Genomic DNA, 27,547 nt, shown 5'->3' on the forward strand with positions numbered 1-27,547 from the left:
CACTGATGTCACCTGACATTCGGAAAGAACAGGAGGCCAGGGTGCACAAGAAGAGTGATACTTGATAATGGATTGACCACAGAAATTTGTAAAGTCTTCACAACTTACATCCTTCTCGATCCTCTTTAGTTGGTTTTATTTTGTAAGCGACCTTCATATGGGAATGTGGTCAGTCTTCAGGGGCTCTGAAACCACTGCAAATATTTATGACTGCTTCACTCATTCACAATTCTCCTAGATATAAGCAGAAGCCTCTGACAATGCTTCAAACATTCATTTTTGTTCTTTCAAAATTAGACTCCCCAAGTGTGTTGGTCAATGGTAGCATAGTGGGCAAAAGTATGTTGGTTTAGAATGCGGTTTGAGTAATTACCAGTGGCTGGAATAATTCAGTCATTCTATCCATAACTATTTTTATTTTTCTCTGTTCCCAAACTTATACACAGACATATATAGGGGAGCTATTTAGGAAGTGACTTCCCTATATGCCTGAACATAATTCTACGTTCTTACAAGCATTCCCTGTACTTATGTCATGTGACGTATATATGACGTGCAACTTATGCTCATGCTGGAAACAATAAGTAGACATCAAAGGAAGAAAACAACAGAAATATTTTAAGTCTCATCCTAAAGGGAAGATAAGAAGAGATTGCTTTTAGCTCTGAGGGGAGATGTTGTGATCCACCATATCAAAGTCTGCTGACAAATCTAGTAAAATTAGGAAGCTGGTGGAATTACCATCTGCAGCCATTGTGAGATCATCTGAAACTCCTAGCAAAGCATAATCATTACTCCTGTTAGGTCAAAACCCAGCTTGAGCACCATCTACAAGCATGTAATTTTCCAAAACAAAGGATAGTTGATTGGTGTAGTAACGAGTCAACTCCAGAAATATGGATATAAGTAGAAGTTTATTCACAGACTTCCTGAGACATGGCTCCTCTCCTGCCAGCACCGAAATAACTGACCATAGAGCAACTCACGGGCTCTGGAGCTTCTACATTATGTAGGTGTGGGCTACATACACACAATGCCTTATAGGCATAACATATCTTCCGTTTTTACAATTAAAGGATTGCACTAAAAGAATATAAAATAATGCAATAAGGACAAAAGCTGGAGAATGAAAAGTACACTTAGGTAGAAACTTTATAACAAAAATAACCCCCTTGCCACAAGCTCAATAGTAAGAAGTATTTACAAGAATAAAATAATATGATATCCCAGGATAGAGCAAGAAAACAAGTTACTCTACAATATAATCATTCAAATGCACAGGTGTCCTACAGTTTCTTTGGCTCCTGTTCACAACGCATTCTACTTCTCTTCCACCAGCCATACTTTCCTCCCTTTTTCTATCAATCAAGTCAGCATCTTCCATCAGCATGAAACCAAATTTGTTCTTATGGTTTAAGTTTGGTGATAGATCGTATTCACCCCCTTTTTGGTATGACACAACTCTCCTCTTATTCCATTTATCTCCATTCCCAAGTACAACATGTCAATCATGAATAGACCTGATTTAAAACGGGCCCCAAAACTTGGTTAAGTCCACTTCTACACGTCACTTCTTGATCTTTACCCAATCTCCCTCTTCAACTTTGATCTTATTTTTTTCCACCAAACTTTCCTCCACCTTGTTCAACCTCCCTTTCTGCCGTAACCATCCAGGCATCAACTTCGTACCTGACATCCTTCCTCAAATGGGGACATCTTAATGGGTGCATTCTCAGTAGTCCGATAGGCCCATACCATTGTCTCCACCATTCTCACCACATTTTTGCCACTTTGCACTCCCATGAAAATTGTACCCTTTTTTTTTTTTTTTTTTAATATTTTTTATTGATTTTATATTTCAAAATATAATACAAATTGTTCAGTTTGCAATCACAGGATAAACCAATACAATAACTAATATCTAGGTCATTTAACAATCACACCCCCCCCCCCACATTATGCACTTCACGGAACACTTCTAGTTTTACAGTATCATTTCTGGCTGCACCCTCTATGGGTTTATCCTTTATTATTTATTTTATATAGGCATTCGCTCATGACCAGTGTGGGCCTTGTTTTGCATGCATGAATTCCCTGGCTGCCTGATGAGGGCGCCATCCGGATTAGTGTTTGCAGATAGCACCCCTGATTTCCTGCTCCTCACGTGTCGCTGGTACTGTGGTGGCGAAGATTTGATAGACAATTATTACTAGAAAGATGGAAAGAAGTGATATACATGCGCTGTGGTGCCTGAGTGCCCTATGGGTTTTGTTTCCGTAGCGGGGGATGCAGGGGGATTTATGTCGTGGTTCTCGTGAGTATATGTACCAATTCAAGGAGGCATCTCATCGTTTTTGGCCTCCAATTTTGTTACCAAATCCTCCCAGGTGGAGCATCCTGTGTGTTGTCGCCCTTCTCGCACCATTCTTTTTAGTAGCTGGTATTCAGTGCGAGCCCAACGTATTATTAGAGAGTACCAGGATTTCAGATCGGGAGCTTTGGGGGCTTTCCAATGCATTGCTATTAATCTTTTGTACATTAAAAAGGCCAAGTCTATAAATTTGTGCAGGTGTCTCTGTTTTTTGGGTCCCTTTCTCAGCCCCAGCAGGCAGGACCCAGGGTCTGCTAACAGTGCAAGGCCCGTTAGCCTAGATACCTCCCCTACCACCTCCGCCCAAACCGTTTGTATATTAGGGCAATCCCATACCATATGGTAGAAGGGGGCTGACGGTGTTTTGCATCTGGGGCATATTGGTACTGAATCAGGGAACATGCGCTTTATTCTGGCTGGGGAAAGATATGTTTGATGCGTGTAATTGAATTGGGTATATCTAAATCTGGGATTCCTTGACACACCTCTAATGTGAGACAAGGCCTTAGGCCAGTCTTTCAGTGGGATCGGGGTGGGGAGGACTGCATTCCATCTACCCCATGCCTTCCCTGCCTGTACCTCAGGCGTCTTGTTGAGGATTCTATATAAATTGGATATTATTTTTGTTTGATCACTGTGTTGTAGTAGCTGGTGGAGCACTGGGGAGGTCTCTGGTTCCGAAGTGCCTATTCCCCATATTTTTCTAATTTCGTGACATACGGCATGATATGTCAGGAACTGACCCGGATTTATCTCCGTAAGGGCCTGGAGAGCCTCGAACGTCATTAATTTGCAGTCTTCAAAGCAATCTCCTACTGTCTGTATTCCTGCTTCACTCCACAGCTTTACAGCTTGCATTCCTGCTGCAGTCCCCACCAATAGATAATTTAGCGGTATATGTGGGGAGTAAGGAAGCTTATCCGCTCCTTTTTGCACATATTTAGCCCAACACGCATGCGCGGCTGCGAGCAAAGGGTTGACCAGTACCACTTTGGGGGGCTTAGACGTCAGCCAGTTTATGAGGGGGGTCCCATTCCGGCGAGGCTCTAGACTCATGGGCTCCGCTTGCTCTGGTCTGTGGATCCAATATTGGACCCACTGAAGTTGTGCGGCTGCATAGCATCTTTCAAAATTCAGAGTTCCCAGGCCACCATTGTCTAGCGGGCATTGCAATGTGGTTAGCGCCACTCGTGCTCTGCCACCTCCCCAGATGAGCCATAGCAGTGCTGTATTTAAATTGCCAAAAAAACTTTTGGGAATGGTTATCGGCAGGGCCGCAAAGTAATATAAGAGCCTAGGTAGAATCAACATATTGGCAATCGCCACCCTACCGGGTGGCGAGAGCAGGACCTTGTTCCAGAATTGTAGGGAGCCTGTAATGGAAGTTAGCGCCTTCCCCAGGTTCCCGTCTCTTAAGTCTTCTGTGGCATGATATATATTTATCCCAAGATACTTAAATGTTGTCGGGCACCACTTTAGGTGCCCTACCTCTGGGGGGTCCTGATTGATGGAGGCCCTTTCTGCCAGGGGGAACACACAGGACTTCTCCCAGTTTACCACAAGGCCAGACAGGCCTCCAAATTCAGCCAATAAAGATATTACAGGTGGAATAGCTGCACAACCATTCCTGATATATATCAAAGCATCATCTGCGTATAGTGAAATCGTGTGATATAACCCATTCCTAATAATTCCCCATTCGCGTTCCATGAGGCGTATTTTTGCCGCTAACGGTTCCATTGCTATGGCAAACAGTAGCGGGGATAGGGGACATCCCTGCCGTGTCCCCCTGGAGATCGGGAAGCTATCAGAAATCACCCCGCCTGACTTCACCCTCGCACTTGGATTAGAATACAATGTCCGGACCCAGCGTATGTAATTAGGGCCTATTCCCATACGGGCCATCGTGGCCATCAGGAAGTCCCATTCCAGCGTATCAAAGGCCTTTTCTATGTCTAGTGAGAGCACCATTTCCTCCTGTGCATTCTTGGGGGTGTCTCCTATTATACTTAGCAATCTGCGGATATTTAGGAAGGTGTTACGCTTTGGGATGAAGCCATTTTGATCTACATGGATCAATAAGTGCATGAGGGGAGCCAACCTATTTGCTAATATTTTGCCTAATATTTTGCAGTCCGTATTTAAAAGCGATAGTGGTCTATAAGATTTAACATCCGTATGGTCTCGACCCTGTTTAGGGAGTACCACTATCATAGCTTCCCTTTGAGATATAGGTAAGCTTTCTTTAGTCCACGCCTCTTGGAACACTCCTAGCAGATGGGATTTCAGGCTGGGTAAATAGGCTTTATAATACTCCAAGGGGAGGCCATCTGCACCCAACGCTTTGTTCCTGGGCAGCTGTGCAAGGGCTAGTTCTATTTCTTCTATTGTTATGGGGGTTTCAATTCCATCTCTATCTGTTTGTGGTAGTTGGGGTAGGAGGGAGTCCGCCAGAAAAGCCTCAAGTTGTGTAGCTGTGCACGAGGTACGTTTAGTGTATAAGTTTGAGTAGTAATTCCTAAACGTCTCGTTTATTTCTACTTGTGTAATAGCCATCTCACGCGCGCCCACCCGGATAGCACCTATTGGAGCTTGCCGTCTGTCTTCACGGAGTAGCCATGCTAGTATTCTACTTGATCTATCTCCTTCCGTTTGCAGCCTAGTTAAGTAGTAGTTGTAGTCGTGGCAGCGGAGCCTGCTATCTGCCTCATTGTATTTTGAGCGCTTTTCTTTGAGGACAGTGCTAGAGATTTCCCCCAACGCTACTGCTTTTTCCGCAATCCTTAGCTCCTTCTCTAGTTTGCTAATTTCCGCCTGTAAAGAGCGTCTCACACCCCACATAGTGGACATGCATACTCTGCATGCTACTACCTTGTGGGCATCCCATTCTATCGCCCGAGTTGTTGCAGTCATAGCGTTTATTTCCCAGTATTGGCCTATAGATTCCCCCAATATTGCTGCGAATGCTTGATCTCATAGAGCCTCCGCCTGGAATCTCCAAGTGGGAATTGCCTGACATTGTCCTGCCCCAATTCAGTGTTACTCTCAGAGGCGCATGATCCGAGACTGTCTTTGCTAGGTATTCAGATTCAGTGACCAGCGCCCCTATTTCGCGGGTACCCCATACTATGTGTATTCTAGTGTGGGTGTTATTTGGGACCGAATAAAATTAATATTCTTTTTTCTCTGGATGGCCTAATCGCCATACGTCATGAAGTCCCATAACATTTGCCCATTCTTGCAGGGGACTTACGGGCTTCCTACTAGTTGGTGCGCTCGGGTGGGCACTGGTTCTGTCCATTGCTGCTGATGGGGTACTATTAAAATCCCCGCCCCAGATAGTTAGGGGCATGGGGTGGGACAGCAACGTTGGGGCGAGAGTGGTAAGAAAGCCTGTGATGCCACTATTTGGGGCGTATACCCCGACCACCGCCATTTGTCTGCCGTCTAGTCTGCCCTCCACCACTACGTACCTCCCTCCCTGGTCTATCTTGTGTGATGACATGAGGAATGGAACTCCTGCCGCTATCCAGATCAACACCCCTCTTGCAAAGGCCGAGCATGTTGTGCCTATCAACTGGCCTCCCCACTTCGTGCGCAAGTCGCGTAGGTCCCCCTCTAGCATGTGTGTCTCTTGCAAAATAGCGATATGCACTCCTAGTCTCTTAAGTCGAGCGTACACTCTAGCCCGTTTGCTCAGCGCCCCGAGGACCCTGATATTCCATGTTAATATAATATACTGGTTTTTCATATTATTTCGGGAAGACATCATATGGGGTCCTGGGGATGTGTTGCTGTGCTGTGGGTCTGGGCTTTAGTGGTGGCCCGCCTGGTTTCTACCTTTTTGTAGCTGAAATTTAAATATAGCGGGTGCAGATCTATTTTTTGTGTATTAAGTAGTTCCGGTCCTTGCATTTCTACTAAACTGTTAATCCCCTCCCCCCTAGTTAAACCCCCCTATACTACTAACAACTACAGTGAAACTACAAAACTTAAAAGTCTGTGAAATAGTTCTTATCCGGTTGGATTTGCATAGTGGGATTCTCATATCGTACAGATGTGGCTCTTGTAAGGGGCTCACATCATGCCGCAGACTTAGTCTGCCAATATCGTCAGGCGCCCCCCCTTGGCATAAATCTGTTCCCTCTGGCCCGCTCATCTGCTATGTACCGCCTTCTTATGCCCCCAATCACTTAGCTTAGCATTTATATCAAAGATGCAAATTGTTGAAGGCTCTTTGTCCCCACGTCTCGGCAGTGCCGCAAAGTCTCTGCAGATCTTCAAGTTACAGGCATCATCCCTGGTAGTCTCAGTGGGCCTGTACGAATAGTTTAAAGTTCGTCAGCGGTTCTTGGAGTGACCTTCGGCCCGCTTAGTTCTCCTGTTACTGTGGATGCGGAGCTGGCCGTGTCTGAATCCGATCCCAGCTCTGGAAGATCACTCGCAATTGTACTGCGACTTTGCATGTGTATTGGCGTCTCTTTTAGCACTTTTGCTCTTTCCTCTGCTGCTTGCCAGTCATTGGGCTGGCCTCTGGTGCGCCGTTTGGATCTCTTCCTTGCAGCAGGTTTTTGCCATTTCTCGTCCCCCTCGTCGTCCTCCCGGGGATGTGCAAAGCCCTTGGCGTGGAGCCATGTCCAGGCATCTTCGGGTTGGTGAATATATGGGTACGGTCCTCCATCACTTGGCTGGGAAGAGCAAGGCATATTTTATGTTCTGTTCCCATAAGCGTAGCTTGATTTTAACAAAAGAATTGCGTTGGTTCTGCACCTCTTGCATAAAGTCTGGGTAAGCGTTAATGTTCGAGTCTTCATACTTGAACGGGCCCTTACTGCGGAATTGTTGCAATATTGCGTCTCGGTCTCTGTAGTTCAAGAACCTGCCAATCAATGGCCTGGGGGACTGGCCGGGGGCCGGAGGTCTGCCCGGGATTCTATAAGTCCTTTCAATTGAGAAAAACTTGGATGGAGCCCCATTTAACACCTCCTTGATTAGCCACTGCTCTAGGGAAATTTCTGATTCAGGTTGACGCATACTTTCCGAAAAGCCCAGAAACCTCACGTTGTTTCGGCGTGCCCTACTCTCCATTTCCTCCGATCTTCACCAAAGTATCTTCAGCTCCTCATCCATGCGCTGAATCTGTTTTTGGTTCCCTTGCACTATTGGAGTTAGGTCGGCAATTTCAGCTTCAGTTGTTTTCACTTTTTCGGCTAGGCTACGATGATCCACTCGTAATAGATTCAAGTCTTGCGCAACTGCATCAATTCTGCCTTCCAGAGATGGCTTAGGGGGTTATTCTAACTTTGGAGGAGTGTTAATCCGTCCCAAAAGTGACGGTAAAGTGACGGATATACCACCAGCCGTATTACGAGTTCCATAGGATATAATGGACTCGTAATACGGCTGGTGGTAAATCCGTCACTTTTCCGTCACTTTTGGGACGGATTAACACCTCCTCCAAAGTTAGAATAACCCCCTTAGTGTCCAGTATTGCCTGCAATACTTTCTCGAACTGAGCAGAGTGCGCAAGAAGTGTGCTTTCCAGTGAAAGTAGGGATGGGCCAGATAGTTGGTCGGAGGGCGTTATCACTTGGGTGATTCGATCTGGATTCTTGGTTGATTTGGCTCTGCCGGCCATTTTGGCTGTTCTGAGATTACCTCCCAATCTGCAGTGATTACGCACTTTGAATCTTCCTGATTCGTTGTTTTAAACTTTTACTGAGTGGCCTGGGCATGGAGTGCACATCCGGCGTTAAGAGCGTGAGATTGGCCAGCAAAGCAAATGGACACATTGGGGGTCATTCTCCGCCGCCCGCCAGAGTTCCCCCCTCCGAAATACCGCACCGCGGTCAGTAGACCGCGGAGGGTATTCTAAGTTTTTCCCTGGGCTGGCGGGCGGTCGCCAAAAGACCGCCCACCAGCCCAGGGAAAAACTCCCTTCCCACGAGGATGCCGGCTCATAATCGAGCGGAGTGGGAAGGTGCGACGGGTGCTGTTGCACCGTCGCGTATTTCACTGTCTGCCAAGCAGACAGTGAAATACTTGTAGGGGCCCTCTTACGGGGGCCCCTGCAGTGCCCATGCCAGTGGCATGGGCACTGCAGGGGCCCCCAGGGGCCCCGCGACCCCCCCTACCGCCATCCGGTTCCCGGCGGGCGGACCGCCGGGAACTGGATGGCGGTAGGGGGGGTCGGAATCCCCTCGGCGGCGCAGCTAGCTGCGCCGCCTTGGAGGATTCCAAAGGGCGGCGGTACACTGGCGGGAGACCGCCAGTGTTGCCGGTCCGACCGCGGCTTTACCGCCGCGGTCGGAATGCCCTTGGGAGCACCGCCGGCCTGTCGGCGGTGCTCCCGCCGACCCTGGCCCCGGCGGACTTAGACCGCCGGGGTCAGAATGACCCCCATAGTCTTATTCAGGCTTATTGTGGCCTGGATATTCAATGACAAATGCTGCAGTCATTAATGAATTCAATGTTCCAGCTTTGAGTTCTAGTGGGGCTGTTCTCCGGGCCCACTGGAGTATGCGAAGGGTGTAAAAGCTGGGGGGGGGGAATCACTCGCTTCCTCCTTTGTGATGGGATGGCTTGGTGCCAGAGGCTTCCTCAGATAGAGGGGAGAAATACTTGACGGCCGGGAGAGGCGGCGATACTCGGGAGAGATCGCGGGTCAGAGCGATCGCAGGGTGCCGCAGATAGGCTTTGTGCAGCTAGGGACAGACGCGGCAGGGACCCACTGCAGGGGAGTCCAGGGCGGGCCACACGTCCGCGGACCAACCCAGACGTCCATTCTGCGTTGGTTGATTAGTCCGAGCTCACAGGAGCACGCGGTCCACATCAATCTTGCCCTCTTGCATTAATGGAGTGGCGAGGTGAGGGGGGGGTTGCCCCACGTTCCAGGAGTCTTTTCCCACATCTTAGTTTTGGTGTTCCCCCCCCTCGCGGGTGCCCTCCTCACCTCGTTCCTTTGGCACTGCACCTGAACCCCCGCAGCTTGCTGGGCCGCCGCCGCTGTGCGTCTTCTTTGCCGGGCTGGAGTGCCCCTTCTTTGTTCTTCTGCGGCTTACACACGCGGCTACTGCCGCGGTGAAATTCAAGATGGCGCCCCAGCTCCTCAGGCCGGTACCAGCTTCACGCGCCCCGGGGCACCCAGCGAAATCTGTTGTGCGGTCCACTTCTGCCCGTGGCTCTATAGCCCCCCCGGCCACGAGCAGGCTTGGAAGCGGGAGGCAGCCGCGCCAGGCAAGAGCGCGAGCGGGGCCGTAGTCACAGCTCCACCCTCTCAGCGCCTCACCCGGCGCAGACTCGCGAGTCTCAACCCCGCTTCGCCCACGCACTGAGGGGGCGCTCGCGGCCCGAATTGGATGCCCCAGTCTCCCCCCGGTCGGGCCGCCGTCCCGGCCGTCAATACCAGGCCGCGGGGGCGCCTTCCAGGATGTTTCGAGGTAGCCGGGAACGGAGCACTCAAATCAAGCGACCGTCCTGGCCGCCATTTTGGCTCCTCCCATGAAAATTGTACCCTTAACTAATTGGTTAGCCCTCCCTCAAGACCATTGCCTTGTGAGTTATACAACTATGTGTGTCTGTGTTTAATCCCACACTTCTTAAAAAAAATTGTCATCCCATGGATTTGAGTTGTGTGCCATTTTCTGTGATAAGAATCCTGGGAAAACGCTCCTCTGTAAAAAGTTTGTCCAACTGTAAAATGGTGCTTTTTGTAGTCACTTCTTTCATAAAAGTAACGACAAGTCACTTCGAATATAGTTCCATTATCAACAAAGCATATCTCAAATCGCACTTAGGGCTTTGCATTGAGCCAATAAAGTCCATGCACACATTGCACCATGGTAAATTGGGGTTCTCAATATGACTAATTTCTGATTGCATCCCTGTTTTAAGTCTTTTCTCACTCTCCTTGTAAACTTGAAAATTAATCACTCAATTTGTAACCTCCTCATCCATCTCTGGTCACCAAAACTTTTCATGTAGTCTTTATTTACATGTCTTTATTTATGTAGTCTTTTGTCCCAGATGTCCTTCATGAGCCAACTTCATCATATGTTTCCTCAGACCTATTGGTAGTACAAACTTGTCCAATCTCATAATCCCACCATGTCCCCACAATGACAATTCCTTCAGTACTTTGAGGTAGGGCCTAATACCAATGACAATTCCTCCAGGACTTTGATGTAGGGCCTAATACTAATCAACAGAGTACTTTCCCTCCTACTACCATGTGATAACATTTTCTTCACCATCTGTAGTGCATCATCAATTTCCAATTCCTTCTCTGACTCCTCTCAGGTAAACCTTCCCTTACAATCTTTTTTTATGTCTGCCACCCATACTACAGTCCCTTCCTGTTTTTTCATCAATACCGCCTGTTTATCATCCTCTCGCCAAACCAATGCGAGCCTAGACAAGCAGTTTGCGTGCACATTTTTCAATCGAGGGAGGTACTAAACCTTGAAACAGAACTTTTACAATCTTGCTTCTGACTTTGCAAGTCTGGCAGAACCTTTACCTGCCCCTCCAGGACTCCAAACTTTTAGTACTGGCTTTTGGTCAAAAACAAAGAACAAATTTCAAACCCCACACATAGGTTTGAAAATATTCAGCACCCCAAGCAACCAATCCTCAAAATACATCAGACATCATTCTCTGAAAAACATTAGCCGCAGAGGAGAGGACAAATGACATTCATGTTAACTGAAATGTCCCCTACATAATAAAAAAAAAGTCAAACTTTTTTGAGCTCTCATGTAAGCAAATCTTTGAGGCCTAGTTTGGAAAAGAATTTAGCACCCTTCAATAATAATATAATTTAATTTATGTTAGGCAAGGGAAGGCCATCAGTTACAATCCCATGATTCAAAATCCTTAAATCTATGTAAAAACACAGGCGCCCATCAGCTTTTTTGGCAAGAACCACAGGTGACACTCAACTCATAGCTTCCACTGGCTCTATTATGCCCTCATGAAGCAATTCCTCAGGCAATTTTTTCAGTTCAAATTCGATTATATTGTTTACCCTCCTAAATTTGTGCTTCACCCGAATGGCCCTCTTCTTGAGTATAATTGTATGCCCACATCCTCTAAATTGGCCCAACTCCTCGCTGAATACCCTTTTGGCTTCTTCTAAAGTCATGTCAATGTTTAAGTCACCTATGACCATGACTCAGTGAGGTGCCCTTGGATTTAAAACAATGTGCAACTCATACGGGTGTACCCACCGAAGTATCAACAGGCTATCTTCTGCCAGATAAATCTTCCTTCATATTTCTCTGGATTCACATTTTATGGTGGTATCAAAATAACCCAGGATATCAATACTTTCACCTTGGTAGGCCATTGGATTGATCTCCTTGGGGATAATCATCACTTCAGGCCAGGTTTCCAAAAATAATTTTGGGGGGATTATAGTGGTATGATGGGTTGATTCCCTGTACCAAATACAAAAAATGCGGCCTTCACTAATCACTGATATTTTTGTTGTGTTGTTGCCAAGGGTATATCACCAATGTTAAGAGGCACACCCAAGGATATGAAGGTGTCTCTATTGTATTCAATGGGAGTCTGCTCAACCACTAAAGTTGTCCACTGCCACATCATTTCATGTCAATTGCTTGAGGAATTACGCCTTGTTTTGTTTGCGAGCTGTCTGGCTTTGCTTTTAGTTTTTAGAGGTGATAGATTCATTTTCGCAAGTGTTTCAGAGAATGTTTTGAGATTTGTCACGCAGTGTCTGTCACTAGCATTAAGATCCTGGAGCGTGAGTTTCATTAACTGGCAGGTACAATTATCACTCTTAAGGCCTTGCCACTGCACACTTTTGACTTTGTAAAAAACACGGGTGCTCCAGTGTATGGTACCATAAACTTAAGGAGCCTTTACAATCTTCAAATGTGGCTTTGATTTCTTCCTTCCACATGAACGCACTGGGCTCAAGTGCGACAAGGCAGGCTGCATGCTGGCAACTTGTGATCTTGTGTCCAAATTGTTGTAACAAGTCAACTTCAAAAATATGGATATAAGGAGAAGTTTATTCACAGCTTGCCTCAGATGTGGCTCCCCTCCTGCCAGCACTGAAGAGTGGAACTCATAAGCTCTGAAACTTCTACATGATATAAACATGAAACACATATATACAATGCCTTAAAGTCATAACAATAGGCAACAAGACTTGGTAAGATTTCAGCTACAGCAGGGAGAAGTGTGCTTGGGCGGTAGTTAATGAAATAATTCGGGTTCAAGATTTGTTTTTTAGCAGTGGTTTAAAAAAATGTTTTAGTTCAGTATTTAAAGCTATTCTAACCATACAATATATAATTCTAATGAGTTCTGGGATGTCCATGTGACTGTTTTTATTAGAATGAGATCAAGAAGGGAGCATCATTTACAACTTTGTATTTGTTTCTGAAACAGATCAAGTGACAGAATATAAAAATGTTCAAGAAAATAGGAAGAAAGTTCTACTTTTATCGTTTAGTAAATTTCTGCTCTATGACGACGCACATTATTATTTATTTTTCCAGAAATAAATTGATCACCTTGTAAAGATTTATGACTATTTATGGTCTTACTGACAAAGAAATGGGATATATGTATTTTTTAACAGAACAATAGAGTTTCTGCAGTCTGGGGATTAGGAACTGTGATACTGGAAAGTATCTTTATAATTTTACAAACCTCTTTTTGCATACTGCCATTAAAAAACTATTGGAATACTGTTCTTTATGGGTGGGTTGAATAGCCTTTTTATCTAACCACAATTTGTTTTGTACAGTATTTTGCCTTTGGAGGAGTAGTGAAGGCCCACTTGCATTCAGCTTATCTTCTTTCGGTGTGGCATTATGTAAATGTTTGGTAAACTAGGGAGATTGACTTTGTCCGTAATTCTCCGGGAGGTGATGTGCTCTTTTGTGTGCAATAGGGATAGACCAATGCACATAATTAGAACAGCTGGAGCTAGGGCAGCCAAGCTTATGAGGAGAGGAAAAATATTCCTTCAATTCCTTTTGACTGATTTTATGTAGTTTTCCTTCTTTGATTGGTGGACTTCACAGAGGCACAGATTTGTGTGGGGTTATGATAGCACAAGTGAAAAGACAATGATCAGTTCATTATGAGGAGTAATTGTTCCAGCATAAATAGCATTGGGGAAGGCTTACAAAGCAGGCCAGAAAAGCCAGGTAGAGGTTTCCAGCTGCATTACTGGGGATGGCATGTGGCATATTCCAAGTGTTCATCTCTGTGGAATTCTACATAACTAGATGCGGGACATGGAGTCTCCTCAGCAAATGCATTTCTTTTTCTGTGAGGGTAAACAATTCATCTACAACCTTTTCAAGTCAAGGTTGATACATTCTCCTTTCCATTCTGAAAGCGGAGTTACTCCAGCTGATGGCTGTAGTATATCTCCTACCTTTACAAAGGTGGTAAGAGAAAGCACTGAAGATTGAAAATGGCAACTAATTACGTTTGTGGGCCTTCCTAAACTTAATAGGTAAACCATACTTTGGTACTCCTACTTCCAGCCAATGAGCAACATTTATTACTGTGACTTTCTACGTACTAGTGGCAGAAAGATCTACAGTAGTTAATCCACTTACACCTGCTGTGAATCCATTCATGTATTTCTGGCAGTCATGAATGAGGCATTGTTGGCCTTAATGATATGTTTATGGTTAAAGATACCTTTGCTAATAGGTCCTATAGTATTCACTTAAATTTCTAGTGTACACTAAATTCCTTAATGCTACTGAGATTCTTTTTTTAATATTATTTGTATTGGTATTTTTTCAAAACAGGTTAACCTGTATAACACACTGAGAAATAGTACAGTTACATTACATCAGACTGCCATCTCAGCCTCTCCAGGTTCAATATTGCAGAACAATACAAAAAGTGCCATTGCAGCAGTATGCATCACAGATCATTGACATATTCATAAATAATGGCAAAATCAAAGAACTAAACTCCCCCCTCCCTCCTAACATCCAGCAGCCACTTCTCTTCCACCACCAACCATTCCCAAAAATCGCTCCTCCACTCCTGATGCAAAAGGGGGTCTCAGGCTCAACAAGCTAATAGCAATACACCTCTTAACTAATATGAGGCCCAATATCATAAATTTCCTCCTCAGTTTTTTCTGGGCTCTATCAGAGAGCAGTCCCAAGAGACAACACTTTACCAAACGTGAGACATCCTACTCCGTTTATTGGTTCCAATATCTCCACCCAGTAGGTTGTAATAAATGGACAATTCCACACTACATTAAAAGAATAATCATCCTCCACGCTCCTACATCTTGCACAACCCTGGACCCTGGTAGGGTAAATAGCATACAGTCTCTTAGGTAAGAGGTAGCCAACATGGACAAAGTTATATTGCACCAATTTATCATGCATCTATTGACACCCTGCAAACACTGTCATGGATTTTGAGCCAGTCTTTAGGGCTTATGGGATCGTCACACATGCACTGTTAGACCGCTTCTACTTGAAGTGGTGTCAGCCATTCATCATTTTACAATCAATTTACTGCTTCCGCCTAAGGAGTGCAGGGCTATCAAAGTTTGTGTGGGCTCAGGGGCATTATGAAACAAAGGCCACACCTCTTGGGCTGTGGCTGCTATTTTTGCATACTGGAGAAATTGCCCCGGAACAAGACTAAGGCCCTCATTACAACCCTTGTGGTAAATGCCGCTTACCGCCATGCAGAAGATCGCCAACATACCGGTGCGCCTGCGGAATTCCGCTACAGCTATTACGACCCACAGCTCGGAATCCGCCATAATACAGACACCCACACAAGTCCGCCACACCAAAGGTCAGTGACAAACTGGCGATAACAAAATCAACACCTTCACGCCAACAGGAATACACCCACACTATCATGACCCATGAATCCATGCAGTGGTCTTTCAACCGCAGTATTCCATTGGCGGTACACACACACTTACAAAACACAACCACATTGGACAAATCGAAATACACACACCTGACACACATACACACACCACACCCACACACCCAATCCAATATAAAACACACACCCACATTACCCACCAGCCCTCACAATGAAAATTTATGAAGAAGCAGAGAGACAGAAAAGCAAAGACCACACCAGCATCCATAGGCACACAACACCATCACTCATACACCAACCACGCACAAAACACCACACACCCCAAAACATCACCCCACACATCACTCATACCACATCATGGCACCTCACGGCACCTAAGGTTCTCTGAGGAGGAGCTCAGGGTCATTGTGGAGGAAATTATCCAGGCAGAGCCACAGCTATTCGGATCACAGGTGCAGCACACCGCCATTGCAAGGAAGATGGAGCTAAGGCGCAGAATCGTCGACAGGGTCAACGCAGTGGGACAGCATCCCAGAACACAGGATGACATCAGGAAGAGGTGGAATGACCTACAGGGGAAGGTGCGTTCTGTGGTCTCCAGACACCAGATTGCTGTACAGAGTACTGGCGGTGGACCCCCACCTTCTCCCCCACAACTAACAACATGGGAGGATCAGGTCTTGGCAATACTGCATCCTGAGGGCCTCACAGGAGTAGCAGGAGGAATGGACTCTGGTAAGTGAAAGCGTTACTATTATATCCCCCACCCTACCTGCATGCCTTTACAACTCCCACCTTCACCCCCATCACTCAAACACCTCACATATGCCCTACTATCACAACCCACCCATCCCAACACCAAGCCCTGCATGCAACACCAAAGCATGGTCACCCATCACCAAAGCATGTCCACTACAGAAACCCACACGGACCCCAAACCAAATATCACACAAGGACCAAGACAAGAATGCAAGCACTGGAATACAGGGTCACTCACCCATTGCACGCGATGGCACACACAGATGCAATAATCATGCCTTTACACCCCTGTAGGACCCCAACCCAACGTCACCGGACAGGAGGTACCAGACATGACAGGAGGTACCAGACATGTCTAGTCCCCCCACAGAAGAGACCCACAGTGATGACAGCAGCTCTGCACAACTGGATCAAGATGACCAGCCCGGCCCATCGGGACCTCGGGACAGTCGGTTCCCCTGACACTGGCACAAGCCACCACAGAGCCTCCCCCCTCAGGAAACACCAGCACAATACCCACCCAGCGGGCCCATCCCTCTGTCCCCAGGACACATCAAGCAGCAGTGTGTCCACCACTACCGGGAACCCAGGCAAACCCACCAACCCAAGAAAATAAGGGAACTGGGGGCAGTGGCAGTGGGCACACGGTTCGGGGGACAGAGGCTCAGGAAAACAGGGAAACTGGGAGGACTGCTGTGCGACAGGGGGAGGACAGGCCCAGGGAACCCACTCTCCACGAGGCCCCCTCCAACATCCTGGGAGCTTACCATCATTCCCAGGAGACGATGGCAATGGTACTGGCCAAGTTTCAGGAGACCCAGCAGCTGCAGGAGGAACACTATCTCGGGATCAGGGAGGACCTGAAGTCCATTAACAACACCCTGGTCACAATTGCAGGGGTGCTGCAAGATCTTGTCAGCACCAGGAGGGACACTGTGGCCCCCCTGACACTAGCCTGGATGATGAACAGCCCTCCACCTCCGTCGGCGCTAGTGGACAGGAGGCACCGCCACAGGAGCACGACACTAGCACCCAACCCCCTGCAAATGGAGAACCACCCCGCAAACGGTCCCTGAGATCCAGGAATAAGGCAGAGAACGTTGCCAGGACCCCGGCCAGGAAATGAGACCCCCCTGAATGTCACCCTTCTGTCCCACTTTGTCACCCTGTCCATCCTTAAACTGCCATAGCTCCACTTCTTATGCCCCTTTGGACAATGCACCTGTGAAACAAATAGACTGGACTCTGCCATGGCCATTCCTCGACCATCACCCCTGCCCATTTTACAACCCCCTCCACTTATTTGCACAGAAATAAACACACTTCTATCACAAAACAATCTGGAGTCAGTCTGTGCTTTCAAAAACGTGTAATTGCAATAACCATGGAATATAGCAATGTCAGCTTTATTGTTCACATATCGATGTAACACAGCTGTAGGGCTGGAGGAAATATAGCAGAGGGCACAAAGTGGGACCCACATCTGTGAAATGGAAAGGCAAAGTAACATGTCCGGGTCCATACACTGAGTGAAAATGACAGACTTATGCTAGCTCCAACAACAGTATGAGATGTGGGAGGCAGTGGCATCTTCTTACCTGTCTCACACTGGAAGTATTGCATGATTATGTTGTTTCTGTTGTCGATATCCTCTTCTTCTGCCTCCTCTTCTTCACTGTCCACAGGCTCCACAGCTACCACAAGACCACCAGCTGGACCATCCTCCTGCAGAAAAGGCATCTGCTGTCGCAAAGCCAGGTTGTGCAGCATACAGCATGCCATGATGATCTGGCACACCTTCTTTGGTGAGTAGTAGAGAGAACCACCTGTCATACGGAGGCACCGGAACCTGGCCTTCAGGAGGCCGAAGGTGCATTCAATCACTCTCCTAGTTCGCCTATGTGGCTCATTGTAGGGTTCCTTTGCTCTTGTCCTGGGATTTCCTACTGGGGTCAGTAGCCATGACAGGTTGGAGTCACCTGCAAATGTCGAGAGACAACTGTTAGACACAAACTAACCCGTAGGGACAACCCCAGACCCAGACAACTATTCACACTGTATAGGGTCCTTGTCCTCACCTATTAGGCACACACGGTGCCTCTGGAGATGCCTCATCGCATAAGGGATGCTGCTATTCCTCAGAATGTCAGCGTCACGCACTGAGCCAGGAAATTTGGCATTCACATGGGAGATGTACTGGTCGGCCAAACACACCATCTGCACATTCATTGAATGTGAATTCTGGTTTCTGTACACCTATTCACTCCTGCGAGGGGTACCAAGGCCACATGTGTACCATCAATGGCACCAATGATGTTGGGAATATGTCACAGGGCATAGAAGTCACCTTTCACTGTGGGCAAATCCTCCACCTGAGGGAACACGATGTAGCTGCGCATGTGTTTCAGCAGGGCAGACAACATTCTGGACAACACATTAGAGAACATTGGCTGGGACATCCCCGATGCAAAGGCCACTGTTGTTTGAAAGGAACCAATTGCCAGGAAATGGAGTACAGACAGAACCTGCACTAGAGGGGGTGATTCCTATGGGATGGCGGATAGCTGACATCAGGTCTGGCTCTAACTGGGCACACAGCTCATGGATTGTTGCAAGATCAAGTGTGTAGGTGACTATTACATGTCTCTCTTCAATTGTCGACAGGTCCACCAGCGGTCTGTACCCCGGAGGATGCCGCCATCTCATCACCTGCCCCAGCAGACGTGCCCTATGGACGAGAACAGCGAGCAGAGAGTTAGCCAACACTGAGGTATGACAACATGTCATTTGCACACATTTATTAATCCGCAATGTGCCTGTTACTGTGTGTGGTCAAGGCCTACATTGGTGTGACACAGTTAATATTAATGCCATGTGGCCCCCTGAAATGGCGTCCGCCTGACCTGTAAGGTGGGACAAGGGGATATGAGGTAACTGCGCTGACGTTGTACACCATCGCGGTAGGCTGTTGAAGCCGCGGCGCAATCCGGCACTTGTTAACATTGGACCCTATGGGTCCGAGGAGCCAATGACGATGTATGCGCAGGCGTGACCGCCATTTTCTGTCTGTTCACTCACTTGATACCTGACCTTCAACAGGAGACGACCTACACTGCAAGTGCTGCTGTGACCTCAGTCTGGAAGCGACGATGGCTCATGTGTCTGGGGAAAGGGCCCCTGCCTTCACTTCGGAGGAGTTGGAGAAACTAGTGGATGGGGTCCTCCCCCAGTACACGCAACTGTACGGTCCTATAGACAAACAGGTGAGTACACTGTGAGCATACTGCATGGGCAATGCCTGTTTGGAGTGGTGTGGTTGGAAGATACATGGGGGTGGGGGACTGAGGCCTGCATGTGCGGACGGTGAGTGTACGTGCGTCAGGGCAAGGGTGGAAACGGGGGGCAATAAGTATGACGGTCCAGACGGGTAAAGATGTTCCTTTTCCCCTGTACTATTCCTCTAGGTCAGTGCCCACCAGAAGAAGGCTATTTGCCGTGCCATCACCAAGGACGTCCAGACCCTGGGGGTCCACCACAGACAGAGCACCCACCTCCGGAAAAGATGGGAGGACCTTCGCCACTGGAGCAAGAAGACAGCGGAGGCCCAGCTGGGGATAGCCTCCCAACGTGGGAGGGGTGCCCGTTGCACCATGACCCCCCCTGATGTTCCAGATCCTGGCGGTGGCGTATCCGGAGTTGGATGGGCGCTTGAGGGCATCACAGCAGCCACAAGGAGGTGAGTGCACTATCATTCAGCTGACTCTGTGCGCATTCCGAGGTGTCTGGGTGGGGGAGGTGGGCAGTGGGTTCCCCTAGGCCAGGGCGTTCTTGGTAGGCAAGGTCCCTTGTGAGGCAGGCTCAGTGGCACCCCAACCCCACTAGTGGTTAGTGTCATCTACACTTAGTCAGGCTCCTGTGTCTTCCATGTTTGCAGCAATCGGGCTTAGGCCTTGTACCCCATGGGCATGTGATTAATCTAGGAACTATCAGTGTATGGCGTAGTGCAGGGGGCTGCTGTGTTTGTAGTGTCCGCCAACGGTAGTGGTGTTGCATGCACTGAACATGTCTTTCTTCTCTCTTCCCCCCCTTTTTGTGGTCTCCCTGTTCTTGTGTGCAATAGCATCACCAGGCAGAGGAGCATGGGCACCGGAGCAGGAGGGAACTGCATTCCCACTTGGCCCTGGAGGGCGAAACAACGGCGTCTGAAGCCACCAGTGGGACGGAGGGTGAGGGGAGCTCCACGGAGGGGACAGGAGCAGACAGCAGAGACAGCGACTCCTCCTCTGATGGGAGCTCCCTTGCGGTGGCGGGCCCCTCTGTGCCCCCCAAATCAACAGGTACAGCCGCCACCAGCACCACCTTCCCAGCAGCCCCTCAGCGTGTGTCCCGTGCCCGCTCACCCAGGAGGGTGGGCATCTCCTTCGCCCCAGGCACCTCAGGCCCTGCCCCAGTCAGCCCTGCTGCCCTCAGTGAGGAGGCTATTGACCTCCTGACATCCCTCACTGTTGAGCAGTCTACCATTCTGAATGCCATCCAGGGTGTTGAGAGGCATTTGCAACAAACAAATGCATACCTTGAGGGCATTCATTCTGGCCAGGCAGCCCAAGAGAGAGCATTTCAGGCTCTGGCCTCAGCACTGATGGCAGCCTTTGTCCCTGTGTCCAGCCTCCTGCCTCCAACTTCCTCCAACCAGACCCAATCCCCTGTACCTCACCCTATCCCAAGCACATCATCAGACCAGCATGAACACATCTCAACACACAAGGGTGGTTCAGGCAAACATAAGCACCACACATCCCACAGGCACTCACACAAGCATCATACCCATGCACACATACCAACATCCACTGCTTCCACTGTGTCCCCTCCTCCACATCTCCCTCCTCCTTCCCAGTTTCGTCTCCACTCACACCTGCATGCACTACATCCTCAACCACTACCTCCATCACCAGCACGCCCATCACCACACACCGCTCACGTGCACTCACAACCCCCACTACCATTTACGCATCCGCTGTGTCCTCTCCCAGTGTGTCAGTGAGCCCTCCTCCCAAAGTACACAAACGCAGGCACACACCCACCCAACAGCCATCCACCTCACAACAGCCTCCAGCCCATGCACCTTCACCCACATTCAGCAGATGTACACCTCCTACAACCACTACTTGTACCTCCACTCCCAAACCCTCTCCATCTACCCATCCCAGTGTGTCTAAAAAACTTTTCCTTGCAAATATTGACCTCCTCCCTACACCTGCCCCCTGTCCTTCCCCTAGGGCCAGGCTTTCCAGGTCCCAGCCCAGCACCACAGCCACCACATCCCCAGGCACAGTGGTGCCAGCAACTGCGGGGTCATGGAGTGCGCCAACCATCAGGGCAGCCAGTGTGCCACGGAGCGAGGGCAATTCCAACCAACTGCCAAGGTGAAAAAGGTGCCCACATCCCAGAGGGAGAAGCCGAAAACACCTGCCACCAAGAGCAAGAGGTCAGGGAAAACGAAGGGGGATAGTGGCAAGACAGCTCGGCCACCACCAAAGGTGGGGAAGGGCCAAAAACTGAAGGGCATGTCAGGAGAGGGCATGGTGGCACCGACTGAGGAACCAGTGTCACACCTTCTGTCCATGTAGCCGCCAACCTGCACGGTGGAGAACACCGCCACCTGCACTGCCACCTGCACCGCCATAGACCCTGCCGCCAGGACCGCCGCCACAGACCCTGCAGCCAGGACCGCCACCACAGACCCTGCAGCCAGCACTGCCGCCACAGACCCCGCCACCAGGACTGCCGCCACAGACCCCAGAACCAGCACCGTTGCCACAGACCCCGCAACCAGCACCGCCACCACAGACCCCGCCGCAAGCACCGCCGTAACTGACACCACTGCAAGCACGGCCAGTGGCCCCCGACATCCTCAGTCAGTGGCATCACCGCCCACATGGCTACCATCCCCAGTGGTCAGTCGTCCGAGGCTGGTGGTGAGTTCCAGAACCCTGGGCAGCTTCCATGAAACAACACTGTCATCACAGTTGTCACCTGCATATGAATGCGAAGCCGCAGCAGTGTGGGGTATGTCACTACCTCCATGGCGTATCATGCTACCTGTACCTCGTCAATCTTGTGGCACACACACCCAGGTGAGAGAATTGTACCGGCCACACTGCAAGTGGAGCACTCTGGGCACCAGCTCCCCCCCCAGAACCAGTGGAGATTGACATCCACTTCCTCAGTCCTTGGCAGGATGAAGCACTCAGGGCACAAAGCACCCTCCAGAACCAGTGGAGAAAGGCATCCACTACCTCAGTCCATGGAAGGATGAAGCACTCTGGGCACAAAGCCCCCTCCAGAACCAGTGGAGAAAGGCATCCACTACCTTAGTCCTTGGCAGGATGAAGCACTCTGGGCACAAAGCCCCCTCCAGAACCAGTGGAGAAAGGCATCCACTACCTCAGTCCTTGGCAGGATGAAGCAGTTTGGGCACAAAGCCCCCTCCAGAACCAGTGGAGATTGACATCCACTACCTCAGTCCTTGGCAGGATGAAGCACTCTGGGCACAAAGCCCCCTCCAGAACCAGTGAAGAAAGGCATCCACTACCTCAGTCCTTGGCAGGATGAAGCAGTCTGGGCACAAATCCCCCTCCAGAACCAGTGGAGAAAGGCATCTACTACCTTAGTCCTTTGCAGGGTGGAGCACTCTGGCCACAAAGCCCCCTCCAGAACCAGTGTAGAAAGGCATCCACTACCTCAGTCCTTGGCAGGATGAAGCACTCTGGGCATAAAGCCCCCTCCAGAACCACCAGTGGAGATTAACATCCGCTACCTCAGTCCTTGGCAGGATGAAGCACTCTGGCCACAAAGCCCCCTCCAGAACCAGTGGAGAAAGGCATCCACTACCTCAGTCCTTGGCAGGATGAAGCACTCTGGGCACAAAGCCCCCTCCAGAACCAGTGGAGAAAGGCATCCACTACCTCAGTCCTTGGCAGGATGAAGCAGTTTGGGCACAAAGCCCCCTCCAGAACCAGTGGATATTGACATCCACTACCTCAGTCCTTGGCAGGATGAAGCACTCTGGGCACAAAGCCCCCTCCAGACCCAGTGGAGATTGACATCCACTACCTCAGTCCTTTCCAGGATGACGCACTCTGGGCACAAAGCCCCCTCCAGAACCAGTGGAGAAAGGCATCCACTACCTCAGTCCTTGGCAGGATGAAGCACTCTGGGCAAAAAGCCCCCTCCAGAACCAGTGGAGAAAGGCATCCACTTCCTCAGTCCTTGGCAGGATGAAGCACTCTGGGCAAAAAGCCCCCTCCAGAACCACCAGTGGAGACTAACATCCGCTACCTCAGTCCTTGGCAGGATGAAGCACTCTGGGCACAAAGCCCCCTCCAGAACCAGTGGAGACTGTTATCCACTTGAGAGACTGTGGCTTTGCACTCCCCAGGATATAGCAGTGGGCAAACCACCCACTGAAAAGACTTGAGAGACTGTGGCTTTGCACTCCCCAGGATAAAGCAGTGGGCAAACCACCCACTGGAGAGACTTGAGAGACTGTGGCTTTGCACTCCCCAGGAGAAAGCAGCGGGCAAACCACCCACTGGAGAGAGTTGAGAGACTGTGGCTTTGCACTCCCCAGGATACATCAATGGGCATGGAGCCCCCTCGTGGAGCAGTGGCGTCGTGCGTTCATCAGGCTGAGGTGCCCCCCCTCCTCCTCCCCCTGAGGTGCCTGTATATTTTCTATATGACGCCGCTCTCGTGTTCTCTTCGTTTGGAGTCAGGTATCATGTGTGGGCCTCGCCCATGCATTTTGGGCCCAGTGGTCCACAGACAATCATTGGTGCACTATCTGGACTTGTGTAGTTGGTGTACATATTTGTATATACTGGATTTTGACTTTTGAATAATGGATTTTTATTGATTACAATTGTTACAATCATTTCCTTTTGTCCTTGCGTTATTTAAGGGGGGTGGGAGGGGAGTATATGTAATGTTTCAGCATGTATTTGTGTGCATGTTGTTGTGGGTGAGGGTGGGGGTGTTGCGTGTGTGTGTCACTCTCTTTTCCCTCCCCCCTCCCCTGTGTTGTAGGTGCAGTACTCACCGTGGTCGTCGCCGTCGTCGTTGGAGCTCCTGATAGAGGAGCAGGAAGACCATCGCCGACAGCATCTGCAATTCCGGCTCCATGGCGTCCTGGTTCCTCGTGGGGTGTGGAGAGGTGAGTGTTTTACTTTCTGTGTACTGTTTCTGCTGTGTTTTTATTCACGTTGGTTCCGCCCCGGAAAAGGTGTCAGATAGCCGTGTTGTGATTGGGTGGGCGGTACATTGTCTACCGTCTGTCTGTTGGCGGTGTCCGCCACGCTGTTTGTTTATACCGCCATGGCAGTCGGAGTGTTAAAGTGGCTGTCTATGTTGGCGGTTTCCGCCACAGTCGTAATCCCATTTTTTTTTTTCTGCCGGCCTGTTTGCGGTATTACCACCGCTTTAACACCGCCCGCCAGGGTTGTAATGAGGGCCTAAATGTCTCGAATGCATCATGCGTAGTGATAACACAGTCCGCAGGATATCGATCTGACAACATCAGAAACCCTCGGTCCTGCCAGCGGTCAACCACCACAGCCTGGGCTATCGGCACAAAGGGCCTTACTGTCCACAAATCCAGGTCTGACCCTTATGGTTCCCTTTGCATCACCCATTGCACCACCCTCTCCCAGAGACTGTAAAGCAAATAAATCACACGAGGGAGTGAGTCTGAGACTTTCTAAGCCTGCATCAGCAGGGTCCCAAGGTGGTAGTTTATTTCCTCATCCAAACAGTGCAATGCATGTTGCAGGTGCACTACCACATAATAGAGTTTGGAGTCAGGTACCTCCATCCCGCCCCTCTCCCATTCACTCTTAAGTGTGTCAAGCCCACCTCTACATCACTTTCCAGCGCACAAGAACTCCACAACCATCTTATATAATTCCTGAAACGCCCATCAGGAGCTCTCATACATGGCCCTCTGAAGGATGTAGAGACACCTGGGCAGCACCACCATCTTAATGAGTACTATTTTGTCCATTAATGATAATTCCAGCAATTTCGAGATTTTCACTGAGGGGCGTAGGTTAGGGACCACCCATCCCAAATTGAGATTGTAGGTGTGTTGTTAATCATCCACAAGATGGATTGCAAGGTATTTTACACTACCCACCTTCCAAGATAACTCTGACTCCGGCAACCGAACAATGGGCATCTCTTTCAACTGGCCCAGACTTACACGGATACTCTACATTTGTAGGTTTAAGAAATACAAAGAATTTACCATTTAGTTTAAGTAGTTGCATTTTAATCTATTAGCAAGAGACCTACTTTTCAAGAACAATTGCAGTAAATGCATGTCTTTCACAATAATGGTACTGCTACTTGCATGATGACCAATATTACTTAAAGTCCTTTGTATCAAAGCGAAAGAAAAAGTGGGCACCCTGATGTTACTCAGTTGTTGTTACGTTTTTTACTCCACTTCAAAACATAAAAGGAGGTTCTAGGCTTCAGGCAATGTCAATGTTATACTTTCAGTGTTATGGTTACAGCAGAGCCAGTACAATATCAGATTGCTTTACTTTTCAAAAAAGGCTTCTTGGTTAACTACACATGTAAATCTGAGCCTCGTTGTCAATGGTTTCATAGTCTGTTGCTCCATTTTCATCATTGTTAATTTTTTTTTAAACATTGTGGATTGGAAGACTTCCCTAATACACAAGAAGTAAAAATAATTTGCTTATGTTTTGCACACAATCTCAGTATAGACCCCCGCAATATGCTAAATAATGTGCACGTGGGCCAATAGTACCTGTATCAAGTAACTAATTGTCCAAATGATTTCAGAGAATGAGATTAGGCTAAAAACTAAAGTCAAACCTCCAGTTGAAGCATAGGACACAAATTGATCGAGCAAACTGAGCAATCCTGTGCGATTCTCTGAAGATTAGCGCAAATGTTCCCCTTTCACTTGTTACCTCCTTCTTTTTGTTGTTTCTTTTATTCTACGTCACTTCTTTGCTTCATTCTTTTAATCTTTTCCCCACTTTGTAACTCTTCCTTTCACTATTTCCTTTCTACTTTCATTCCTTAAGCTTTTTTCCATTTTTCTTTCTGTCAATTTGTCTTTCAAACTCTTGCTTCTTTTGCATATCTTGTTCTTCTTTCTATTTTCATTCTTTTTTTCCTTACTACCTCATTCTTTCATTATTTGTTCCTTTGTTCTTAACCACTTGTCTATTCTTCACTTCTTCTTTCACCCTTCTTTCTTTTTTAGACCTTTCTTTATTCTTCCCATCTTTATGTTCATGTTTAATTTGTCCCACAAAATGGATATTTGCTATGCCAAATACATGATACACTTAATTAATACCATCACTGATTAGCAGGAAGTGAACTGAATATCTATTGTCTGAGTTTAGCTTAGAATAAGACCTCAATATTTAATACCTATATGTGTATTTTTCTTGCATGAAATACCGTTTGCTACTATCCCACCTAAAATGTGTAAAAGGGAGCATACCCTGTATGTAGGTTTTACCAGAGATATTGTCAGGCGACCTGTTCAAGAATAATATACTTTTAGGAGAAAGTGTCTCATAGTTTCTACATGAACCAATCTTTCTTTGGCAAAACATCATGTGAAATTTCTTGTTTGGCAAAATTCCTAACTTATGCGAGAGTATGAACGTGTGATTTTGCACTATTCCTGCTGGGATTCATGAAGTGCTTTATGGACAAAATCAATTTGCATTTTATAACATTAAATTAATTGTATCTCTGATCTCCCCTTACCCACTACTTTGCAGCCGCCTTGTCCAGCTCTACGGAGACAACAAAACCAACATCTGCTACATCTACATCCACAAATACTACCCTCTTTGAGACTTCTATGTCCTCATCTACTGAGCACATCGAGTCAAAAGTTATAAGTAAGCCAGTCACAGTGTATATTGTGGTATCTGTCAGAATACTGAGGTGAAAATATTGAGTATAAACAAAATGAAATGCAGAATATTGTCTATCACTATATCATCAAGGTAACTTGAGAAATTGTAGGTTTAGTATTCTCAACGCTACATATACTACAGTTAATATTGTTGCAGCTCGATATGAACATCTTAATATTGTTGTACCAATCTGTTTAATCACATCAGTTTCTTATGAGATTATGGGGGTCATTCCGACCCTGGCGGTCCTTGACCGCCAGGGCCGGGGACCACGGGAGCACCGCCAACAGGCTGGCGGTGCTCCCTTGGGCATTCTGACTGTGGCGGTACAGCCGCGGTCAGAAACGGAAAACCGGCGGTGTACCGCCAGTTTTCCGCTGCCCATGGGAATCCTCCATGACGGCGCAGCTTGCTGCGCCGCCATGGGGATTCCGACCCCCATACCGCCATCCTGTTCCTGGCGGTTTTGGCTGCCAGGAACAGGATGGCGGTATGGGGTGTCGTGGGGCCCCTGGGTCGCCCGCCAGCCCAGCGGGAAAGCCAGAATGGGCGCCGCGGTCATTTGACCGCGGTGCGGTCATTT

General features: G+C 48.3%; 1 protein-coding gene across 1 annotated transcript in view; it reads left to right on the plus strand.

Moving 5' to 3' along the window:
• The window catches only part of LOC138284401 (mucin-5B-like), a 1,991,087-nt gene that overhangs the window by 1,625,959 nt on the left and 337,581 nt on the right, over positions 1–27,547 (plus strand). The window contains exon 29 of the mRNA XM_069223138.1: positions 26,824–26,946. Coding sequence (XP_069079239.1) covers positions 26,824–26,946 — 123 coding nt within the window. The remainder of the gene's footprint in view (positions 1–26,823; positions 26,947–27,547) is intronic.

Source organism: Pleurodeles waltl, chromosome 3_1 (assembly GCF_031143425.1).
Source record: "Pleurodeles waltl isolate 20211129_DDA chromosome 3_1, aPleWal1.hap1.20221129, whole genome shotgun sequence".
Classification (NCBI taxonomy): Eukaryota; Metazoa; Chordata; class Amphibia; order Caudata; family Salamandridae; genus Pleurodeles; species Pleurodeles waltl.